General features: G+C 41.0%; 1 protein-coding gene across 1 annotated transcript in view; it reads right to left on the reverse strand.

Annotated features, from left to right (window-relative positions):
* The window catches only part of tsnare1 (T-SNARE Domain Containing 1), a 266917-nt gene that overhangs the window by 69974 nt on the left and 173012 nt on the right, over window positions 1-23931 (reverse strand). The window contains exon 8 of the mRNA XM_055227705.1: window positions 4760-4832. Coding sequence (XP_055083680.1) covers window positions 4760-4832 — 73 coding nt within the window. The remainder of the gene's footprint in view (window positions 1-4759; window positions 4833-23931) is intronic.

Here is a 23931-nt window from a genome sequence, read left to right on the forward strand (position 1 = left end):
GACAAACACCTTCTACACTGAGCTGATGCTAAATATATTTAAAGAACTTTATGTAAGATTGTGTTTTTAAATTCGATAAACGAGATGTAACTGTGTCCGGGGGCGTCGCCGGGGGTAAAACGTACAAAAAATACAGAATACGGTGATTTGCAAACACTTTTCCAACTATATTGAACTGAATAAACTAAAAAACATGATATTTAACACTCAAACTGATAAACTTTATTGTTTTTATTCAAACATTCACTCATTTTGAACTTGATGAAGCTGGACAGGGGCATGTTTACCACTGCGTTACATCACCTTTCCTTTTAACAACGAGTGATAAAAGTTTATTGTTGAATCTTTTCCCATTCTTGCTGAATCTACGACTTTATTGAACGTGTTGCGGGCATCAAACTGAAAATGAGTGAATATTTACATAAAAAGAATAAAGTTTATCAGTTTGAACATTAAATATTGCGTCTTTGTAGTTTATTCAGTTCAATATAGTTCGAAAAGGGTTTGCAAATCACCGTATTCTGTATTTTTTGTAAGTTTTACCCCCTGTCGACTCCCCCGGACACAGTTACATCTCATTTATCAAATTTAAAAACACAATCTTACATAAAGTTCTTTAAATCCAGGTCCTTCATGTGTTTGTTTATTGCTAAAATTATAAGAATGATTCATATATTTAGCATCAGCTCAGTGTAGAAGGTGTTTGTCGAGTTTCCGCACCGTTTTCGTCGACGTGTGAGTTCAGTTTTACACAGCGTCACAACTTCATTTGAATTGGGGTTGTAATAAATCATGATTTTATATTAATTAACACTGGGGGGGCCCGTGTGAGGCGTCCTGCCCCGGGCCCCACGTTTCTGTTAACGGCCCTGGTTTTGTCCTTATATTTTTCTCTAAATAAACGTAAAGACAGAACAGTTTCTATAATGAAGTTTCTGGGGCAACTACGACCTGGAAATAGTCGTCTTACTTCACTTTATACGTCCAATGATATATCGGCTGAATCGATATTTGGACGTCGATATCTGATCCAGCAGGTTTTTCCGGTTTCAGGGTCGATATTGAGCCGATATGACGCACGCAGAGGTAATTTCATAAATGTTAACGAGCAAACATAACACGTAAATTACACAATAGTTATAATACACCTTTATTTTGTGAAATGAAACTTTAAACTGTCAGAAAAATGGCTCCTCGTGCGGAAATTTTCTCCTTTTTTTTTGCATTTTGGAGGAAAATTTCCATGTCGTAAAGCGGAAGAACAATTCAGTTTTTATGATTCTTTGCCACTTTTTTTCCCACAAAGTGCCGCTTAACTGATGTAAATTATGTAAACGATGATAAATACTGAGCACAGGGACCGTCCCGTTAAAACAAAACGGAAATAAAAAAACATGAAAAATGATCAAATGCACTTTAAATGTTCAATATCACACAAAAACGGACTCCTTATAATGTTGTTATCGCATCAAAAACAGACCTGGAGTTGTGTTTTGTTTCATTCACATGTTTGAGTCGCACTTTATTATTAGTCTGTAACATCTACAAAGCTCAAAACGCTCTGTTCCACCTTGTGATGTCATCAGGTGGTAGTTTTCACGTTAACTCCTCCTACTTTTACCTTTAGTTCAGTCGAGATAAGAGACAAATCCAGGACTGAAATGATCCAAATGATTCTATAAATGAAGGTGTGTGGAGTTTAAAAACACAGAGGAGCACTTCCTGTATCGCCACATGATGACATCACAAGGTGGAACAGAGTGTTTTCAGTTTGAGAGAAGAACTCAGCCTAAATCTGCAGAAACAAAACAAAACTCCAGGTCTGTTTGTGACGAGGAAACGACGTTAGAACAGATCAGAGTCTTATCACTTTGCGTCTTGAAGGTGGAAAACTGCCGTATAAAAATGTTTCTATTTTTCATTTAGTTTAATTATAATTTAGATTTTCCACAAACACGTCTGGGCCACAGCTCGTCCCACTGTGTTTGTGAACTGTAAACCTGATAAACGACTTATTGTTACATTTGGACCTAATATCTTTGTCCTGCCTCAGCACTGGCCTTTCAGGTGTAAAAATAAACTGCTTCTTCAAGTTACTACAGCCATAACTTCTCCTAATTGCTGCCTTTAGCTGGAGAATAACCCTGTGTCTGCGGCCTTCAATCAGGCTAATGTACATGCCCTTTAAGTACCCTTTAAAGCCACGCTCACATACTGGAGTACCCCGGCCCACGGCGGCCCACGGCGGCCCTCCTCTCTCCTCGGTAACACTGAGGTAATTACAATAGTTAACATTTAGAGACATAAATAATGCACGGTGAGTAGATTGGGTCGTATTTTTACATTACCGTTTGTTTTGCTTCTGTCCTTGAGCTAATGTGCAGGTCTGTGTTTTATCGTGGGCAAAGGTAAAGTCACGGCGCGGTCTGGAAACGCACGGCTCCAAGACGCGAAGACGAACCAGAGACTATTACATCATCGTGTTCTGTGCCGTAAACGCTGATGTTTATCTCTGATCTGTGGACGCGTCATAAAAACTGAGACACAAGAATGTCCATGTGCTGCACGTGCACGATTCAAGGTCACGAAACGGCCCGGATTACACTGTTTAAAGGGCCCAGATTACATTGTTTAAAGGCCCATATTACACTGTTTAAAGGCCCATATTACACTGTTTAAAGGGCCCATATTACACTGTTTAAAGGCCCAGATTACACTGTTTAAAGGGCCCATATTACACTGTTTAAAGGCCCATATTACACTGTTTAAAGGGCCCATATTACACTGTTTAAAGGGCCCAGATTATACTGTTTAAAGGCCCATATTACACTGTTTAAAGGGCCCATATTACACTGTTTAAAGGGCCCATATTATACTGTTTAAAGGCCCATATTACACTGTTTAAAGGCCCATATTACACTGTTTAAAGGGCCCATATTACACTGTTTAAAGGCCCAGATTACACTGTTTAAAGGGCCCAGATTACACTGTTTAAAGGGCCCAGATTACACTGTTTAAAGGGCCAGATTACACTGTTTAAAGGCCCATATTACACTGTTTAAAGGCCCATATTACACTGTTTAAAGGGCCCATATTACACTGTTTAAAGGCCCATATTACACTGTTTAAAGGGCCCATATTACACTGTTTAAAGGGCCCAGATTACACTGTTTAAAGGGCCCAGATTACACTGTTTAAAGGGCCCATATTACACTGTTTAAAGGCCATATTACACTGTTTAAAGGCCCAGATTACACTGTTTAAAGGCCCATATTACACTGTTTAAAGGGCCCATATTACACTGTTTAAAGGCCCATATTACACTGTTTAAAGGGCCCATATTACACTGTTTAAAGGGCCCATATTACACTGTTTAAAGGGCCCATATTACACTGTTTAAAGGGCCCAGATTACACTGTTTAAAGGGCCCATATTACTACTGTTTAAAGGCCCATATTACACTGTTTAAAGGGCCCATATTACACTGTTTAAATGGCCCATATTACACTGTTTAAAGGGCCCAGATTACACTGTTTAAAGGCCCAGATTACACTGTTTAAAGGGCCCATATTACACTGTTTAAAGGGCCCAGATTACACTGTTTAAAGGCCCAGATTACACTGTTTAAAGGGCCCATATTACACTGTTTAAAGGCCCAGATTACACTGTTTAAAGGCCCATATTACACTGTTTAAAGGGCCCATATTACACTGTTTAAAGGCCCATATTACACTGTTTAAAGGGCCCATATTACACTGTTTAAAGGCCCATATTACACTGTTTAAAGGGCCCATATTACACTGTTTAAAGGCCCATATTACACTGTTTAAAGGCCCATATTACACTGTTTAAAGGGCCCATATTACACTGTTTAAAGGGCCATATTACACTGTTTAAAGGCCCATATTACACTGTTTAAAGGGCCAGATTACACTGTTTAAATGGCCCATATTACACTGTTTAAAGGGCCCATATTACACTGTTTAAAGGCCCATATTACACTGTTTAAATGGCCCATATTACACTGTTTAAAGGGCCCATATTACACTGTTTAAAGGGCCCATATTACACTGTTTAAAGGCCCAGATTACACTGTTTAAAGGGCCCAGATTACACTGTTTAAAGGGCCCATATTACACTGTTTAAAGGCCCATATTACACTGTTTAAAGGCCCATATTACACTGTTTAAAGGGCCCATATTACACTGTTTAAAGGCCCAGATTACACTGTTTAAAGGCCCAGATTACACTGTTTAAAGGCCCAGATTACACTGTTTTCTCTGTTTTAATGTCATTTCCTCGTCACACACAGACCTGGAGTTGTGTTTTGTTTCTGCAGATTTAGGCTGAGTTCTTCTCTTAAACTGAAAACACTCTGTTCCACCTTGTGATGTCATCGTGTGGTGATACAGGAAGTGCTCCACTGTGTTTTTAAACTCCACACATCTTCATTTATAGAATCATTTGGATCATTTCAGTCCTGGAGTTGTCTCTTATCTCGACTGAACTAAAGGTAAAAGGAGGCGGAGTTAACGTGAAAACTACCACTTGATGACATCACAAGGTGGAACGTCGCATTTTGAGCTTTGGAGATGTAACAGACTAATAATAAAGTGTTAGTGTTGCTCTAAACTAGAATAAAACTAGAGGCAAAGTGAGTAGGATGCAATCAGGTTTTGTGGAACCAGTTTTAGAGAAAAAGACGATATTTTGGTCTGGGATGTTTAAATCCGTCTAAAATAAATAAAAAATGTCTTACCGATGGCGTCTCCTTGCTCGTGCACCATACTGGCCAGGTCCTTCATGATCTGACTCACGTCCAGCATGTCCCTCTGCAGAAGGAACGAAACAAAAATAAAATTAAAATGTCAGATAAATGCATCATATTTCCTTTTTACTGCAGAATTCTCTTCATTTCTTTCTGTATTTTCCGTGTGGACTGGGCTGATCAAACATATGGACTGGTTTTCAGTTATTTATATGATTTATAATTTATATTTTTATATAAAGTCCAAAATAAAATGAACTTGAATTATTTCTATAGCACATTTAAATACAATGTCAGCTGCTCAAAGTGCTCCACACAAAAGTAAAAAAAAACAACAAAACAAATATATAGATAATAAAACACCTGTATGTGCTGTGTAGTGTTAAATACCAGGGAGAAGAGGCGGGGCTAGTGTTAAATGTTAAATACCAGGGAGAAGAGGCGGGGCTAGTGTTAAATACCAGGGAGAAGAGGCGGGGCTAGTGTTAAATGTTAAATACCAGGGAGAAGAGGCGGGGCTAGTGTTAAATGTTAAATACCAGGGAGAAGAGGCGGGGCTAGTGTTAAATGTTAAATACCAGGGAGAAGAGGCGGGGCTAGTGTTAAATACCAGGGAGAAGAGGTGGATTTCAGTCTTGTCTTAAACTGTAAAAATCTGACAGGCAAATGTATAAAAAAGGACCGACAGTGATAAAAATGTCCTGCCAAATGACACAAAAACAGTTTATTTCCAGATGTAGGAATCAAACTACAAACTTCACTGGGTAAATATTCACTTTGAGTCACTGAATAAATGAACAAAAATGTAAATCTGTCCCAAATGTGTGTTAGATAAAGGTTCACAGTGTAACTTTCCTAAATGATTCCACCACCTACAGTATTTGTCTCTATGGATTTGTTAATATTCCACACTCTGGCATTAAACATATGCATCTCCATGGAGACAAGCAGGTGGCAGACCCTCCAGAAAAAGTTCCATAGTGGTAATTTCAGTTTATTTGTACAGCAGAGTTTGTACAAAGTTTTTCAAAGTGTTTTACAGAATAAGAAACATTAAAATCACACAAATCAAAACATAAATAATCACAAATAATCATCAAAACATGAACAGGCAGAATAAAACCCTGCAAAAAGTGTCCAGAAAGACATGAAGAGGCCAGTGTCCAGGAGTGTCCAGTGTGTCCACTCCCTCCGTGTGCCCAGTGTGGTCACTTCCTGTGTCTGGTGCGGTCACTCCCTGTGTCTGGTGCGGTCACTCCCCCCCTCGGTCACTCCCTCTGTCCGGTCACTCCCTCTGTCCGGTCACTCCCTCTGTCCGGTCACTCCCTGTTGACCGTGCTGCTGTGGTTTGGAGCAGAGTGCGTCCTGATCTCATTTGGAGCGTGTTTGGAGATGGTTTGGCTGCGGCGGATGTTTCCAGTTTGGACGTCTGCCAACCAAATTGGATTTCACAGTGTAGTTTGTGTCGCTGTGAATGTGGCACTGGACACAAACACGAGACCCGCACTGACCGCACAGCAGGACAGGACGGTCCAGAGGAACAGGCAGAGGGCGGGGCGCCGGGGGGGTCCTGGGGGGGGCAGCGGGGCAAATGGAGGTTTATTACACTTCTGTGGGGCATTTAGATCATCATGTCTGTTCTGATGGTTTGAAAATAATATATTCACTGAAAGCACAAGTTGTTTTTGATCAGGCGACAAATCAGGCGCCGTCTTTCCCCGAGGTCACTCCCGCTAGCGTTAGCAACAGGTTTGATTGACAGCGTTGCTAAGGAAGGAGCATTTTAGCGCCGCTCTGGATTGGCTCTTCAGTTTCTATTGTCGGATTCTGTTCTGTTGCCTGAAGAGCAGACGCAGAGGCTCAGGGATCGGTCTGTAGATCTGTACTGTCAGTTACAGTAAAAGAGTCGGGTTAAAGGCAGAGTCCAGAAAAAAACAAAACAAAATGTAAAGCAGAGTTAAGTGAGTAGTGTCTGAAGTAGAGTTTGAAGTACAGTTAAGTGAGTAGTGTCTAAAGTAGAGTTTGAAGTAGAGTTAAGTGAGTAGTGTCTAAAGTAGAGTTTGAAGTACAGTTAAGTGAGTAGTGTCTAAAGTAGAGTTAAGTGAGTAGTGTCTAAAGTAGAGTTTGAAGTACGGTTAAGTAAGTAGTGTCTAAAGTAGAGTTAAGTGAGTAGTGTCTAAAGTAGAGTTTGAAGTACAGTTCAGTGAGTAGTGTCTAAAATAGAGTTAAGTGAGTAGTGTCTAAAGTAGAGTTTGAAGTACAGTTAAGTGAGTAGTGTCTAAAGTAGAGTTAAGTAAGTAGTGTCTAAAGTAGAGTTAAGTGAGTAGTGTCTAAAGTAGAGTTTGAAGTACAGTTCAGTGAGTAGTGTCTAAAGTAGAGTTAAGTGAGTAGTGTCTAAAGTAGAGTTTGAAGTACGGTTAAGTAAGTAGTGTCTAAAGTAGAGTTTGAAGTACAGTTAAGTGAGTAGTGTCTAAAGTAGAGTTTGAAGTACAGTTCAGTGAGTAGTGTCTAAAGTAGAGTTAAGTGAGTAGTGTCTAAAGTAGAGATAAGTGAGTAGTGTCTAAAGCAGAGTTTGACGCAGAGTCTGACAGGGTGAGGTTGCACTAGTGTGTTATCCCCCTCCCAGTGTGTGTGTGTGTGTGTATGGGTGTGTGTGGGGGTGTGTGTGTGTGTGTGGGGGGGGGGGGGGGGGGGGGAGTGTTTTAAACCCGTCTCTTCGTGGGGGTCACACATTCCTGAGAGAAAGGAGCTGCAGATAAGAAACGTGGCCTTAAACAAAATGACCAGAACACACTGTAGGTGTTATCTTCCCTTAGTGTGATGTTTGAGCACTGCTGCATGATGGGAAACAGAACGTGCTGCACCTTTGTAAGAAAATAAAACATGTATTGTGTTTGTATATGGTTCACACTATGATACTCGGGGTCAGAAAGTCAGCTGCAAATTCCCACTAAAACTCCCTCGATGAGCTGATCGCTGTTCTGTGAGGGGAGGGCTGAGTGGGGAGGGGGCGTGTGGTGGGAGTGGTGGGGGCGGTGGGAGCGTGGGGAGCGGTGCAAAAACCTTCCCAGTTTCGTAGTTTTTTTGTAGACAAGACGCTCGATCGTGTACGCCTAATCCAGGGGCATCAAACACATTTTCAGTCGCTCTAAAAGGACCAGATGTAATGTAAAATAAATGTAACTACTTTTTTAACTTGTTCATAAACTTTCTGTATTTATTACTTATTCAGTTTACAAATATCACAGATGTATTTCCATAGATATAAAAAAAAAAAAATGGCTGTTTAACTGCGTATCTCCTGGTAAACTGACATTTTAAGACAGTCAGATCTTTTAATTTACCTTGTTGTGGGCCACAGAAAATGACATGACGGGCCAGATTTGGCTCGTGGGCCTTGAGTTTGGCACATGCGGATGTTTGAGAGATGAAAAAGACGAATACACACTCTCAAAAATGACTGAAAACACACACACACACACAACTGGTCTGTTTGAGATGAAGATATAACCTCACAACTAAATAAGTCAACGTGGGATATTAGCCATGTCTTTCATCACATAAACAGAACGTGAATTTTGGTAAAGCCGACGTGTTGAGCATCATTCTGTGGGAGCTGGAATCGCACCGCCAACCTTCAGATCAGAGGACGAACGCTCTACCAGCTGAGCCACTGTAATTACATATTCATACGACCCTCTGAAGCTCAAATCTTCACAAAAATAACAAAATGTCCTCCACTTGTCTGAAGAAAACGTCCCACAACAGACACTGACCCTCAAACCCGATTGTTCCATCTGTTATGTATTCAGCTCGATACAGTAATTATCCCGACAGGCCTATATATATATTTTACTCGTAACTGCAACAAAAGGAAGACGTATAAACTCTGAATCCTCAGCTTTACATAACCTCGCTCAAATGCCGCTCACATTCACCGCGCTTTATGTAACTTCAATCAACAAACTTGGCCGTCTGAGCTGTGAGTTAAAGGGGAAAATCCGTTTAAATATTTTGTTCAATTATTTCAGAAGGGCCACAGAGCAAACGCGCGAGGCTACGCTTGACCGAGGCTAATTCTCCACCGCGCGACTGCTTTGAATCGGCTCCACTGTGTTCGCGCTCACAGCCAAATGAAAGCTCACAAAACTGCAGACTATCTGGTGAATGCAGGTCCCCGACGCACATAATGGAACTCAGCAATTATCATGTTATTCTAATATTTGTACAGAGTGTCAGGACTACACCGGGACCAGGACTAGACCAGGACCAGGACTAAACCAGGACTAGACCAGGACCAGGACTAGACCAGGACTAGACCAGGACCAGGACTAGACCAGGACTAGACCAGGACCAGGACTAGACCAGGACTAGACCAGGACCAGGACTAGACCAGGACCAGGACTAAACCAGAACCAGGACTAAACCAGGACCAGGACTAGACCAGGACTAAACCAGGACTAAACTAGGACTAAACCAGGATTAAAACAGGATTTATCTTGATCTAAACTATAGGAGTAAATCCGAGAATAAACCTCGTCTGTTGCACTGGAGCTGTGCAGTCGTGCAGTTATTCTAATATGTGAACTAAATGTACTACAAGGACTAACATGGAACTAAACCAGGATTATATATGGCACTTTTTATATGTATTTTGTTTTTTAAGGACTACAGATGGAAATTAGCATTTTGCTAAATCTGGTGCAGCCATGTTTTTAATGTATCTGCACACTGTCCTTCAAACAAACAAATAAATAAATAAATAAATAAATAAATAAATAAATAAATAAATAAATAAATAAATAAATAAATAAATAAATAAATAAATAAATAAATAAATAAATAAATAAATAAATAAATAAATAAATAAATAAATAAATAAATAAATAAATAAATAAATAAATAAATAAATAAATAAATATCAGATAAAAGTCCCCTATAGACCTGTAATGTCCATTTGTTATTCTAATGTTTCTGTGAATGTAAGAGGTGGACCAGGACTAAACCAGGACTAAACCAGAACTAAACCAGAACTAAACCAGGACTAAACCAGGACTAAACCAGGACTAAACCAGGACTAAACCAGGACTAAACCAGAACTAAACCAGAACTAAACCAGGACTAAACCAGGACTAAACCAGGACTAAACCAGGACTAAACCAGGACTAAAGACTTAAATAAGACTGGTGCAGGTCACTCTCTGTCCTTTGTCGTATGTTGTTCTATATGTGGACAATACAAAACTGGACTAGAACTAAACCAGGACTAAACCAGAACAAACCTAAACCAGTGCATCTAAACCAGAGCTTAGCCGGGTCTAAACCAGGTCTAAACCAGGTCTAAACCAGTCCTAAACCAGGTCTAAACCGGGACCATCTGCAGGTCACCACGTTGTACCTCCGTATTCCCACACCTCTTTGTACATTCCAGCGTGCAGTAACAGCAGAGCGTGTGCTTCTCCCGCGGGGCCATCCATCACAGGTGGTGCCCATCGCCGTGGAAACTGGCAGCCGGCCTGGCACTTGGCAAAGAACGCGTTTGAATAGAGCCAAAATGGCCGCTGGCACAAACCCCCGCCACGCTAAAGACTTTCTGCATTTATCTGCGGGCAGCCCTGTCGATCAAGCCATAATGGAATAACAAATGTATTTTACCTGGAGAAACGCGAGGTAAAAGAGAGATTATTTTACCATAATGAGAGAGCGCGCGGGGGCGGTGGAGGAGCGGGGCGGGGGAGGACGGGACGGAGGAGACGGGAGGGGGATGGAGATGTGAAGACCCTGCGTCATGGGACCAGCAGCTGCAGCCAAAACTCTGGCCTTTTTTACACGTTTCATCTGTTTGCTCTGGATTCTGCTCATGTCCCAATGCAGAGACACAATTTTACACTTGAGTTTGGTGATGTCATAATCTCACACGGAGGGAAGAAACTTATATTACAATATGTCTGAACGGGAAAGCCACAGAACTTTTCAATCTGATCATTTGTGTGAAAAATATATGACTTTTTTTTACTGCCATACTAAAATTTCAAACACATTTCGATACCGAGGAATAAGCTCAACTCTCAAAACCAATCCTGATACTACGGAAATAAAAAACACTTTATTTAAGATTCAGAAAAGGTTCTTTTTGTTCTGTGAATGTGACTTTTTTAGTATCGATTTCAGCTCAAACGAGTATCCAGCGTTCCTGTTACGTTTTGAAACTTCTGCATAATCATTTACCAACTATTTTTCCATTTAATCTGACATTTAATTCAGTATTTAAATTAAAATGTGTCTGTAAAAACAAAACAAAGCACAGTGGTCTATTCAAAATATATTTCGGGTTTACCTCTGGTCCAGACGGATTGTGTTAGTCTTAATTATAGTTTATGTGAGGATTCCATAGTCTGTTTATATAAATGGACGTAGCTAACCTGCTAGCCGCCACGTTCCAAAGAGGAAGTGACCATGGGCGCATTTCCGACTCCATTTTGGTCTTAAATGTTCGTATTAGCCCGCTCTACATGATCCTGGGGTTAATTTTTTGAGTTATTTTGATTTTATTATTATTATTATTATTATTATTATTATTATTATTAATTGTTGTTGTTATTATTGTTATTATATTTTGAGCTTTATTTGTTTGGGGATTTTTTTTGTTATTTTTACTTTTTTTTTATTTTTTTTATATATTTTGAGGTTGTTAATTTTTTGGTTTATTTTCTTTTTTGTTATTTTGAGGTTTATTTTGCTTTGTTTTTGTTATTTTGACTTGTTTTTTTATTTTATTTATTTTTTATTTTGAGTTTTTTGTTTTTTTGTTATTTTGACTTGTTTTTTAATTTTTTTTTATTTATTTAATTCTTTTTTATTTTGAGTTTATTTTGTGTTTTTTTGAAAGACTGTGTCCTCTCTCTGTCCCTGCTGTCAGACTCATTTTGGTCTTAAATGTTAAAAGCGGCGTAGAGGCGTTACCTTCAACAGCCTCGCTCTGGATTGGCTCTTTGGTTGCCATGACACTCACGGTCGAGATTTTGCTCCAGATTCGCCGCTGCACCTGCTCCAGCCTCGTCAAACTCACTCAGTCACTTCTTTAAACCGTTTGTGGAGGAGATTACCGTCGTGACAAATGATCAAACCGTTCCACATTCTCACACGTTTACGCTTTACCTTCCGACTTGGCGCGAGTTCAAGGTCGTCAAAGGTCAAAGGCGACTCTGTATCGAGGGAGAGCTGTTTGACTCTTCGAACGACTTACTTCTCGTCACAAATGAGTGTTTTTTGCAGACCCTGGACGGCGGCTCTGGTCCGAGGCGGGTCCAGAGTCCGGTCCCGCAGGTGTGGGAGCAGCAGGCCTGGCCGTTGGGGTGACAGGCAGTAATGGTCATTTGTCCATCTGCTCCATAGACCTGAGCAGGTGCAGCCAGAGCTCATGTGGTTTTATGGAAAGATTAGGTCATTATGTTGTTTTATCGGCCAATTTAAATACTTCCACCCATCTGCTTCTCTGTCTGCGCTACTGTAAGGTTAAAACGTCCAGAAATGCAACTATAATACAGATTTATAGGACAAGACGAACCTGGGAAATGGGAGCTTCTGCTGGAGATAAAGTGAAGAGAAGGTGGTTTAATTTTGGGTTTAAATTTAAGCTCGGTTTATGTTTAACTGGTGACAAGTGGAGGAAATGTGCTGGACTATATTTAACGAGATATTACCCAGAGCTGGACCCGTCGTCATAATCACTTTATCAACTTATCGTTCTATAAATAAAAGATGGAACCGTTTTTTGTGGGTCTGTATTTCTCATGTGGACTTTTTCTTTGCAATACTCGGATATTTTTGGGTTATTTTTAATTTCAGCTGATTCTTTTTAACATTATTGTAGATTTATAAAAGTTTTTGTGGTTTAAATTTGCTCTTTAAAGTTCTGTTGTTGTGTCCTTGGGCAGGACACTTGACCCGCCGCACACAGTGTAAATGTGGGTCATCGTGGTTGTGCTCAGATGGGCCAGTACTGCAGATCTGCAGCCTCACTTCTGTCAGTCTGTCCCAGGGCAGCTGTGGCTACAGTAAAAGCAGAACCAGATCTTTACGTCTTAGTTTTGGATTTAGTCCAGTTCAGTCCTGACCTGGTTTGGTCCTGTTCTAGTCCAGATTTGGTCCCCGTTTTTTTTTTTTTTTTTTTTTTTTTTTATGCGACTTATACCAGGACTAAACCAGGACTAAACCAGGACTAACTTGGGACTACACCAGGACGGAACCAGGACTAAACCAGGTCTAAATCAGAACTAAACCAGGTCTAAACCAGGACTAAACCAGGACTAAACCAGGTCTAAACCAGATCTAAACCAGGTCTAAACCAGGACTAAACCAGGACTAAACCAGGTCTAAATCAGAACTAAACCAGGTCTAAACCAGGACTAAACCAGGACTAAACCAGGTCTAAACCAGATCTAAACCAGGACTAAACCAGGACTAAACCAGGACTAAACCAGATCTAAACCAGGACTAAACCAGGACTAAACCAGGACTAAACCAGATCTAAACCAGGACTAAACCAGGTCTAAACCAGGTCTGTATCTGGTGACTGCAGCCCTTTGTCTATAATTGAACCATACATTATTATTATTATTATTATTATTATTATTATTATTATTATTATTATTATTATTATTATTATTATTTATTATGCTCTTGTTGTTATAATATCCACACTGTCCTGATTCTGATGTTTATTTTCATATACTCAGAAACTCCTGAGAACAAAGCCTGAACAAACTCTAAACTCTAAACTCTAAACTCTAAACTCGTCCTCATCCTAAACTCAGCAGCAGCTTCGTCTATTTCCACCGTCACTTTTTGCCAATCACCAAACAAAAACAAAACGGTTTCATCACCAGTTTTCTCGTCTCTGCATTGAACCGCACTAAACCCCTCATTTTCCCCGGATCAATGCGACGTAACCAAACTTAGCCCGGGGCCTCACAAAATGGCAGACAGCTGACGCATCCTCCTAAAGTTCACTTCTGTTGTCCTCGCGGCGCCCCCTGTCACTCTGACCGTTGTTATTGCGTCTGACTGATGAAAAGAACAAACTTGTACAAATGAGAGCCTTCAAGACGCCGCGTATATTTCCACAGAACTCAAATGTCAGGCTGCGATTCAGACATCTGTTCCATCTGACACCGGGGGCCGCGCGGGGAGACGCCGCAACGCAATTAGACCCAAGGACCGGCAACACAAACACGCCAAATACGACTCGGGGCGGCGTTTTGATTGACAGCCGGTGCATACGTTCACATTTTACCAGGAGAGGACGCACCTGATGGCGGCTGATAGCGGGGGGGGGGGGGGGTTGTGGGAAAGATGGCGCCGATCCAACGCCTCACGAGATACAGAACAGAAACGGAAGCTTATGCGAGGACTTTAATGTTCAAAGTAAACGATGTTATCTACAGGTTTAAAACTCAAAAAGAGACACGCAACAGGCAGACGCACTTTATCACCGAGCGCAGACACAACACAATCTGTGAGGTTCGGTTTGCTCGACTGCTCCGCCGGAGGAGCTGGAGGAGGTGTCTGGGGTGAGGGAAGACCGGGAGTCCCTGGTTAGACGGATGACCCCCTGACCCAGTCCTGGATAAGCGAAAGAAATGCAACACACGAAGAGAACGTTTAATTTAGGGGATTCCTGGTGCCATGAAAAAACTCACAGTCACACGGTCTGGGAATCAAACCACAAAACTGCTCGTTGAAAGGTGGAAATGCTACGAACCGACTGTGACACTGAGCTGCACAAATAACAAACGTGTGTAACTGTGACTCTATGAGTTTTTTTGCAGATTAACGGTAAAATGACTGAATATTTAAAGATCAGACAGTGGACAGGGAGCGTCAGGTGGGTCAGGGGTCAGAGGTCAGGGGGTCAGGGGGTCAGGGTCAGACAGTGGACAGGGAGCGTCAGGTGGATGTCACTGTCACACGTTAAACACAAATAAAATGAACACTTCCACAGAGACACTTCTGTGCGTAGAAAGAGACATGTTTGTGTCTCAATCATGGATCTATTAAAATAACTGAGGGTCAGAGCATCTACAGTCGGACTAGTGGTCACTCACTGGTACTACAACAACAAAATCCATCTTTTTAATCTTTATCTTCAGCTACGTTCACATGGTACGACATGAACGAGCGCGTGAGCGACGAGAACGAGACGCAGGTTCAGAACGTGAATCAGAAGTACCTGAAGTACAAACATTATCATTTATAGTTTGTTATTTATTTAATATTTCATTGTCTCCGTCGCGTCCGTTCTTGTCGCTCTCGCGTTTCCGCTCAGTTTAGCTCAGCTGCACTTGGTCAATGGGCAGGACGGATTTAGCCGCTAAAGGCTAAACTCGTGACATGCTCCTTTGACCTCGGCCCGTTGACTTCAGGTCGTCCACGTTTAGACCTGGAGCTTCGTCTCAATGCTAACGCTAATGCTAATTTTGAGGCATAGTAAATATTAAAATAACACCACAAACTGAAGTGTTGTACATTTAAAAACAATCAGTTAGTCTTTAATTTAATTAATTTGAGTTTTAACAGTTTGTTTATCTGATGTTTTAATAAAAGTTACTGTTAGCTTAGACGCAGAGTTAGCTTTGACGCAGCGTTAGCTAACGCGCAGAGTTATATTTTAGTCACATTTAATTCTCTGACAAATCACAAAACTAGAAAAGTCTCAGTGGCTTTTTTATCGTCGTCTTTAGCTTCACCTTTTACAGCAGAAAAACCCCAGATGACCCCGAACCTCAGGAGCTTCAGACGGGACACTTTTCATCCTGCTCCCCCTCTCCCCCCTCTACTCCTCCTCTCTTTCCTTTATCTCACTTTCTTTCCTTTCTCCTCTTGTCTCTCCTCTCCTCTTTCCTCTCTCTCTTTTCCCCTCTCTCCTCTCCCCCTCCTTCCCCCTCTCCCTCCTCTCCCTCCTCTCTGCCTCTCCCTTTCTCCTGTCACCTCCTCTCCCTCTCTTCCTCCCTGTCTCTCTGTCCCTCTCTTTCTCCTCTCTCCCTCCTCTCTCTCTACCTCTCTCCCTCCTTCTTTCTCTCCTTCCCCCTCTCTCTGTCTCTCTCTTTCTCCTCCCCCCCTCTCATTCTCCCTCCCTCTTTCTCTCCTTCCCCCTCTCTCTGTCTCTCTCTTTCTCCTCCCCCCCTCTCTCTCTCCCTCCTCTCCCTCCCTCCCTCTTCTCAGTTGTAGAATACTTCTCACTCTTTAACACTCCAGTGCTCTCTGACTGTAGCGCCCCCTGGAGGTGAGTCCTGTTTGACTCTTTGGGGACACTGTTTAAACAGAGTCATCGAGCTCATGGACACTGCCTCTGGTGGTGAGTTAGAGAAGTGCAACTTTATTTTTCCAGTCCAAGGTTCAGTTTGTTTCCTCCTGACAGTTTGGAGCTCACTAGCGCCTCAGAGTGGTCACGTGACGTCGGTGCGTGAGAGTGAAAAAGCCCCTCATCCCGGTGTAAAGTCCCCTGAGATACTGTCCTGAAGGAGTCGGACTGTAGATGGCGCTGTCATCCTGTTTCCTTGTCGCAAACAGACCTGGAGTTCTTCTTTCAAACTGAAAACACTCTGTTCCACCTTGTGATGTCATCATGTGGCGATACAGGAAGTGCTCCACTGTATTTTTAAACTCCACACACCTTCATTTATAGAATCATTTGGATCATTTCAGCTTCTGGAAAAACTGCCACTTATCTCGACTGAACTAAAAGGTAAAAGTAGGAGGAGTTCACTTGAAAACTACCACTTGATGACATCACAAGGTGGAACAGAGCGTTTTGAGCTTTGTAGATGTTACAGACTAATAATAATGAAACAAAACACAACTCCAGGTCTGTTTTGATACTGTAACAACATTAGAACATGGATTAAAGCTACAGGAGTTCATTTTGTGTGATGTAACCTGTAATGTCGCCTGCAGGGGGCGGTGTGGCCTGCAGGGGGCGGTGTGGCGTACAGACGTGTGGAGGCTGGATCAGTGTTAAAGCTCATGACGTTTGCGGGGGAGGGGTCCAGAGTGACCTCTCTCCACGCGTCCTGCACGTTTAAGTCGTTTTCGCTCTCGGGTAAAGTTAAGGCTCAAGTCCCAAAGCTCCGGCAATTTCTGTGACTATTTGAAATTAAAGCTCAGAGATCACAGAGGAGAACGGACTTTTAAACAGAAAAATGAAAAAAAAAATGAACATGGACAAGCATCTCTAGGTCAGTGGGACCAAAGGACGACTTAAATCAGACCAGTTCAATAAAATAAACTTTTCAGAGTTTTATAGTTTCGTTTGTTTCTGCTCAACTTTTTCTCACCTGAAATTTTATTTGGACTGATTCATGTTTGAGTTTAATCCAATATTATCAAGACGCCATTTTGTCGATCTGCCCCCGTTTAACCTCCACCTGTGACACGCCCCCTGTGACACGCCCACTGTGACATGCCCACCGTGACACGCCCACTGTGACACGCCCACCGTGACACGCCCACTGTGACACGCCCACTGTGACACGCCCACTGTGACGTACACGCCCACTGTCATCTCCTCTCTCCTTTCCTCTCTCATCTTCTCTCTCGTTTCCTCTCATTTCTTCTCCTCGTCTCCTCTCTCATGACTGTGACGTACACGCCCACTGTGCCACGCCCACTGTGCCACGCCCACTGTGCCACGCCCACTGTGACACGCCCACTGTGACACGCCCACTGTGACACGCCCACTGTGACGTCCGCTCTTCCTTCTCCAGTTTTATTTTCTTAATCGTTGATACTCGTAGATTCTGCAGCGTCGCGTCGTCATTTTGGTCCAAATCTAAAAAACACTCTGCTCTAGTGTGACGTGCCTCTGTCCATAGGGGGCGCCACAGCGACACGACTCTTTATCGTCATGACGTTTACGGCGACGTCAGCTCCTATTGGACACCACAGTTTATGAACTTGAACTCAGCTTGAACTGTTTCTTTTATTTCGTTGTTTTAGATGAATATTGTGATTTAAATGTGTAAATTATAACTGTGGGTTTAATGAGTAAATCTGAACTCCGGGAGATTCCGCGGCGACTCACGTGTTTCTAAACTCTTGAAAAACGGCGTACTCTGAATCCCCGGGCGACTAAACATCGTCTTGAAATCAGCGCAAATCTCTAAAGAACAGATTCCAGAAGCGAAAGATGTCACTTGTCACACCTCGTTCGGTCCAAACCCGATTCAGACGCACAAACCCCCGTGTGGCGTCGCAGGTGCGTTTGATTCCGCGCGTCTGTCCTCTGTGACGGGCGGAGACAGGTCCACATCAGCTGTCCCCGTCACGTCCGCCGCGCTCTGGCTGCGTCTCCCCGTCCCCGGGCGCATTACTCATCACTCACTCCGCACTTGTCAGGTCTCCAGCGCCGTCTGCCGCTCGCGCACGCCGCCAAATCCACAGATACACTGAGCAGACAGGCTGCGGGGCTTACAGTGCGCTCCAACGGATTCCACTCCAAACAGAATATAGATCAGACCGTCTAAGACCTCACACGAACTCACGCGTTTGTCAAATATGTGTCGACACAGCGTATGTGGATGTATGGGGCCCCCCAGGAGCCAATATGGGGCCCCGAAACTGAACATTACTGAAAGAAGACGCACGTTTTTGGGATATTTAGGACTAAACGGCCAATTTTACACAGTTTTCCACGTCACAAACAGACCTGGAGTTGTGTTTTGTTTCATTCTCACATGTTTGAGTCACTTTATTATTAGTCTGTAACATCTACAAAGCTCAAAATGCGACGTTCCACCTTGTGATGTCATCAAGTGGTAGTTTTAAGGTTGGCGTTTTTAGCTTTTCTCTTCTGCCCTAGAAAAACCTTAATTACCAACAGAAATTCTATCATTCTCTCTACCTTTCTTTATGTCAATCCATCATTCTTTCAATCTTTCTTTTTTATATCTCAAATTTTTCTCTTTCTGTTTCATCTTTCTCTCTATTTTTCTATCCTTCTTTTTTGTCTGTCTATCATTTTCTATTGTTTTTATCTTTCAATCGTTCTTTCTGTTTTCATTTCTGTCTCTTTCGTTTGTTCTTTATTTTTTCTGTCTCTAGACCTGGAGTTGTGTTTTTTTTCATTCTCACATGTTTAACGCACAAACCTGCAGATTTACGTTGAGTTCTTCTCTCAAACTGAAAAAAAACACTCTGTTCCACCTTGTGATGTCATCATGTGATACAGGAAGTGCTCCACTGTGTTTTTAAACTCCACACACCTTCATTTATAGAATCATTTGGGTCATTTCAGTCCTGGAGTTGTCTCTTATCTCGACTGAACTAAAGGTAAAAGTAGGAGGAGTTAACTTGAAAACTACCACTTGATGACATCACAAGGTGGAACAGAGTGTTTTTTTTTTCAGTTTGAGAGAAGAACTCAACGTAAATCTGCAGGTTTGTGTGTTAAACATGTGAGAATGAAACAAAACACAACTCCAGGTCTAGATAGAGACAGAAAAAATAAAGAACAAACGAAAGAGACAGAAATAAAAACAGAAAGAACGATAGAAAGATAAAAACAATAGAAAATGATAGACAGACAAAAAGAAAAATAGAGAGAAAGATGAAACAGAAAGAAAAATTAGAGATATAAAAAAGAAAGATTGAAAGAATGATGGATGGAAAGGTAGAGAGAATGATAGAATAAATTCACTTTCTATTGGTAATTAAGGTTTTTCTAGGGAAGAAGAGAAAAGCTAAAAACGCCAACCTTAAAACTACCACTTGATGACATCACAAGGTGCAACGTCGCTTTTTGAGGTTTGTAGATGTAACAGACGAATAATAAAGTGTGAGTCAAACATGTGAATGAAACAAACACAACTCCAGTGTGTGTTTTTGAGGAGGGAGGAGCTTTATGACATGGACTAAAGAGTCAGTTTTACCTTTAAACAGAAACACAGATTATTACTTTTACATTTTACTCATTTTAAAGAGAAATATTGATCTAAAATGTAAAACGCTCCATCGATGTTCATCTTTGAGTGAGTGAATTATGAGGTAACGCAGGTCGGCCGTGGTTTGAAGTTGTCGCACTGAAGTAGTCGATGAACTTCAATTCAATTCACAACATTCAAGGGTTTTTATAATGATTTTTTATTTATTTATTATTATTTTTTATTTATTTTCTGAGACAGAGACAGTTACACAATTACACATTTACACTAACCAGAGTAAGCCCGAGTAAACTTTTTAATAGAACACAGCACCATGACGTTTATTACTGACCTTTTCAGTTAAAGCCACAGTCTTATTATGATTTTTATGATAATTATGATTGTTATTATTGCTAAAAATAAATTAAAATAAAAGCTTTTGTATTTATTGGATGTTTTTTTTGCATCAGGAAACATTGGGTCTGATGGACTCGCACCTCCACAAACCTCGCTCTTATTTGACCTGGAGCAGGGCCTTCTCTTCCCTGTTTCCATGGAAATGTAATACTCCCCAGTATGGCAGAGTTGGAGAATGTTCCAAAGTGTGGTTTTAACTTTTTATGGCCATGGAATCACGCAGGAAAAACGACATTAGAACAGATCAGAAAATAGAGGAATATGTGCTCTTTAACTATCACGAACAAAGACTTAAAGCTACACTATGTAACTTTCCTGGTGGAGTTCAGGTTGTAGCTGTTACCTATAGCAACCATAATGTAAACAAGGGCCAAAACTCATCACCTTTGTTTTCTTAAATGAAGGTTTAAACGGCCACACTGGTCTTTTTGTCATTTTCAATGGATTTTTCGGCGGCCATTTTGAATTCAGAGCTACTTCCTGTATTTTTGTACTTTTCTTCTTCTACTGTCACTTTACTCATTTAAAACTATGATAAATATTTACCACAGGCCTAAATCTGCAGGTTTGTGTGTTAAAAATGTGAGAATGAAACAAAAAAACACAACTCCAGGTCTGTGTGTGACGAGGAAACGACATAAGAACAAATCAGAAAATAGTGTAATACTTTAAATATCACTTTTTTTTTAAATACATGTAATTGTTTTGTAAAAGTTTTGATCTTATTTTGTTTTTCCCGGTGCCTGATGAAGGATACGATAATGTCCCAGTGTCGTTTTACAATTTGGCAAACCAGGACTCCGCCCATTTAGTTGAAATTAGAAACAAAAGGACTGCGATACAATTCCGGAGCTAATTTAGGCGTTTCAGGTGCGACACACTTTGCGTCGCTTTCCTGCTCCGACAATTGTTGAAATTTACCTGGGGAGCTTTTCAAACCTCATCTTTGGTATCTGAGTGCTGTTCCGTACGCCCCGTGGTTAAACATAGCCGGGATAATTTCTTGTTTTGAAAAACACATTTAGAGTTATTATTGTGATTATCTCCACGGGGAAAAGATCTGCTCTTACATGTTCCACAGTCACTTTATCCTCCGCCGGTGCGAGTCTTTATCCCATAAGAAAATAAACCATTTCTGTCTTATTAAAAACGCTCCACTCAGAACTCCGTGGGACATACGTTTTTATTCGGTAATGTATTGTGTGTTTTTTATTTCATCACTGCAGAGGCCTGACCTGACGCCTTAACACGCGACAGTTGTGTTTTTTCTTTTATTTGAATCTAAAAACAGTATTTTCCTCACGTTATGACGTCTGAGCAGGTGACTGATGGTGAAAGGTAAACACAGAGCTCCCTGAGTTTAATAAAAATAACCCACAAGAGGTGAAATCTGTGAAGTATCAGCTTTATTTTCACAATTATTCTCTGTGTTTTTGTCTGTAAAACCCCTCACCACACACTTTATACACTTTTCTCACACACTCTTCTTTCTTCTTCCTTTTTCTCTTTCTTTCTGTCTTTTTTTCTTTTTCTTTATTTTTTTCTTTTTTCTTTCTTTCTTATTCTTTCTTTTTTTCTTTCTCTCTTTCATTTTCTTTTTCTTTTTCTCTTTCTTTTTCTGTCTTTCTTTTTTCTCTTTCTTTTTTTCTTTTTCTTTCAGTTTCTCTTTGTTTTTCTTTCTTTTTTCTCTTTCTTTCTTTCATTTTCTTTTTTCTTTCTTTCTTATTCTTTCTTTTTCTCTTTCTTTTTCTCTTTCTTTTTCTGTCTTTCTTTTTCTTTATTTCTTTTTTCTCTTTCTTTCTTTCTTTCTTTTTCTTTCTTTTTTCTCTTTCTTTTTTTCTTTTTCTTTCAGTTTCTCTTTCTTTCTTTTTTCTCTTTCTTTCTTTTTCTTTCTTTCTTGTCTTTCTTTTTTCTTTTTCCTCACCACACACTTTATACACTTTTCTCACACAAGCATTAACATTTCTCTCTTGTTTAAACTCTCTCAAAGTTCAAACCTTCACAAATTTTCAAAAATAAGTTCATTTTTAAAGAACAAAATCTAAGATCCAGACCTGTTTTCAGGCCTAAACATTTGTTGGAGGAATAAAATATAAATGTTTTTTGATACTGTAAATAAAAATGATGGTTTTTAGAAATACTTTGGTAGAGATTGACAACTCCAGGACTGAAATGATCCAAATGATTCTAGAAATGAAGGTGTGTGGAGTTTAAAAACACAGTGGAGCACTTCCTGTATCACCACATGATGACATCACAAGGTGGAACACAATGGTCTACAGTCCAACAGCCAATCAGGACGCACGACACAATGGTCTACAGTCCAACAGCCAATCAGGACGCACGACACAATGGTCTACAGTCCAACAGCCAATCAGGACGCACGACACAATGCACGTTCATACACTGTAAAAAAACATGAAAAATCGTGCTAAAAAGCCTGTTTAACCCAAGGACACAACAACAGCGTTCATCTGTGGGAGCTGGAATCGCACCGCCAACCTGTGGGTCATCGTATCTCACCGCTCAACCGATGGCGTTTATGTCGAGAGCGGGATTCAAACCAGCAACCTTTGGGTCAGTGGACAAAAACTCAACCAAATGAGCCACTGTCGACTAATCTCTTCACTAAACGACTGGTGGTTCAAACCTAACGCAAACTGCTACTGTGTCGTTGAGCAAGACACTTCACCAACGACTCAACCTCCATTGACCATCTGACGCCAGGAGGATCATGGGTAAAATAACTTGGTAATCCGCCCGGAAACTCACAGAAAAACAAACAAAATAAAAACAAAAAACAAAAAAAAGTCTATTCTAACACAGACCCAGTCACTTTCCAAACTTTGTGCTTCATTTAGTCAAAAGTCAAACGATAACTGTTTATATTTAGCTTTACAGAATGTTCCGCAATACGGCATTAAGCATTTTTTTTGCATTTAAGTGATAACACAAACTGTGCGACGGGTTTTTCTGAGCTGGGACTTGTCCTGGCGACGTTCCTCCTACAACTTCTCTTCATGAAAACAGTTTAATCCCATACTGCGGAACATTCCAGGCGGGTCTCCATGGCGACGAGCAGGCGGTACTTTACTTTACTTTACTTTACTTTACAAAGCAGTAGTACACGCTTTAAAACACAGTCGTGACATTTTAGGGGTCTGCAAACTCACTGCAGCTTTTATTGACTGAGATATGAACATCAAATATGACTTCACGTTCTTTAATTGAAGAACATAAACTTAATTAACCTCTTAATTCGCAGGTAATGACTTTCGCTGAAGCATGTGCCGCCTGACAAACAGTTTCCACGCACTTCACTCCTGCATCTCGCCACTTTTACTCGGATTAGACACACGTGAACAGAACGTGAACAGCACACGCAACGAGAACAAACACCTGAATGTGCAGATTTAAACTTTAGATTTGACCTGAGGATCTTCTGACGATGGACGGATCTCAGGCGACTGTGGCTCAGCTGGTAGAGCTTTGGTCCATTGACGATTTAGATCTAATCTGGGACTAAACCAGGTCTATTCCAGGACTAAACCAGGTCTATATCAGGACTAAATCAGGTCTGTATCAGGACTAAACCAGGTCTATATCAGGACTAAACCAGGTCTAATCCAGGACTATTCCAGGTCTAATCCAGGACTAAACCAGGTCTATATCAGGACTAAACCAGGTCTATATCAGGACTAAATCAGGTCTAATCCAGAACCAAACCAGGTCTAATCCAGGACTAAATCAGGTCTATATCAGGACTAAACCAGGTCTAATCCAGGACTATTCCAGAACTAAACCAGGTCTATATCAGGACTAAACCAGG

This window comes from Periophthalmus magnuspinnatus, chromosome 16 (genome assembly GCF_009829125.3).
Source record: "Periophthalmus magnuspinnatus isolate fPerMag1 chromosome 16, fPerMag1.2.pri, whole genome shotgun sequence".
NCBI lineage: Eukaryota > Metazoa > Chordata > Actinopteri > Gobiiformes > Gobiidae > Periophthalmus > Periophthalmus magnuspinnatus.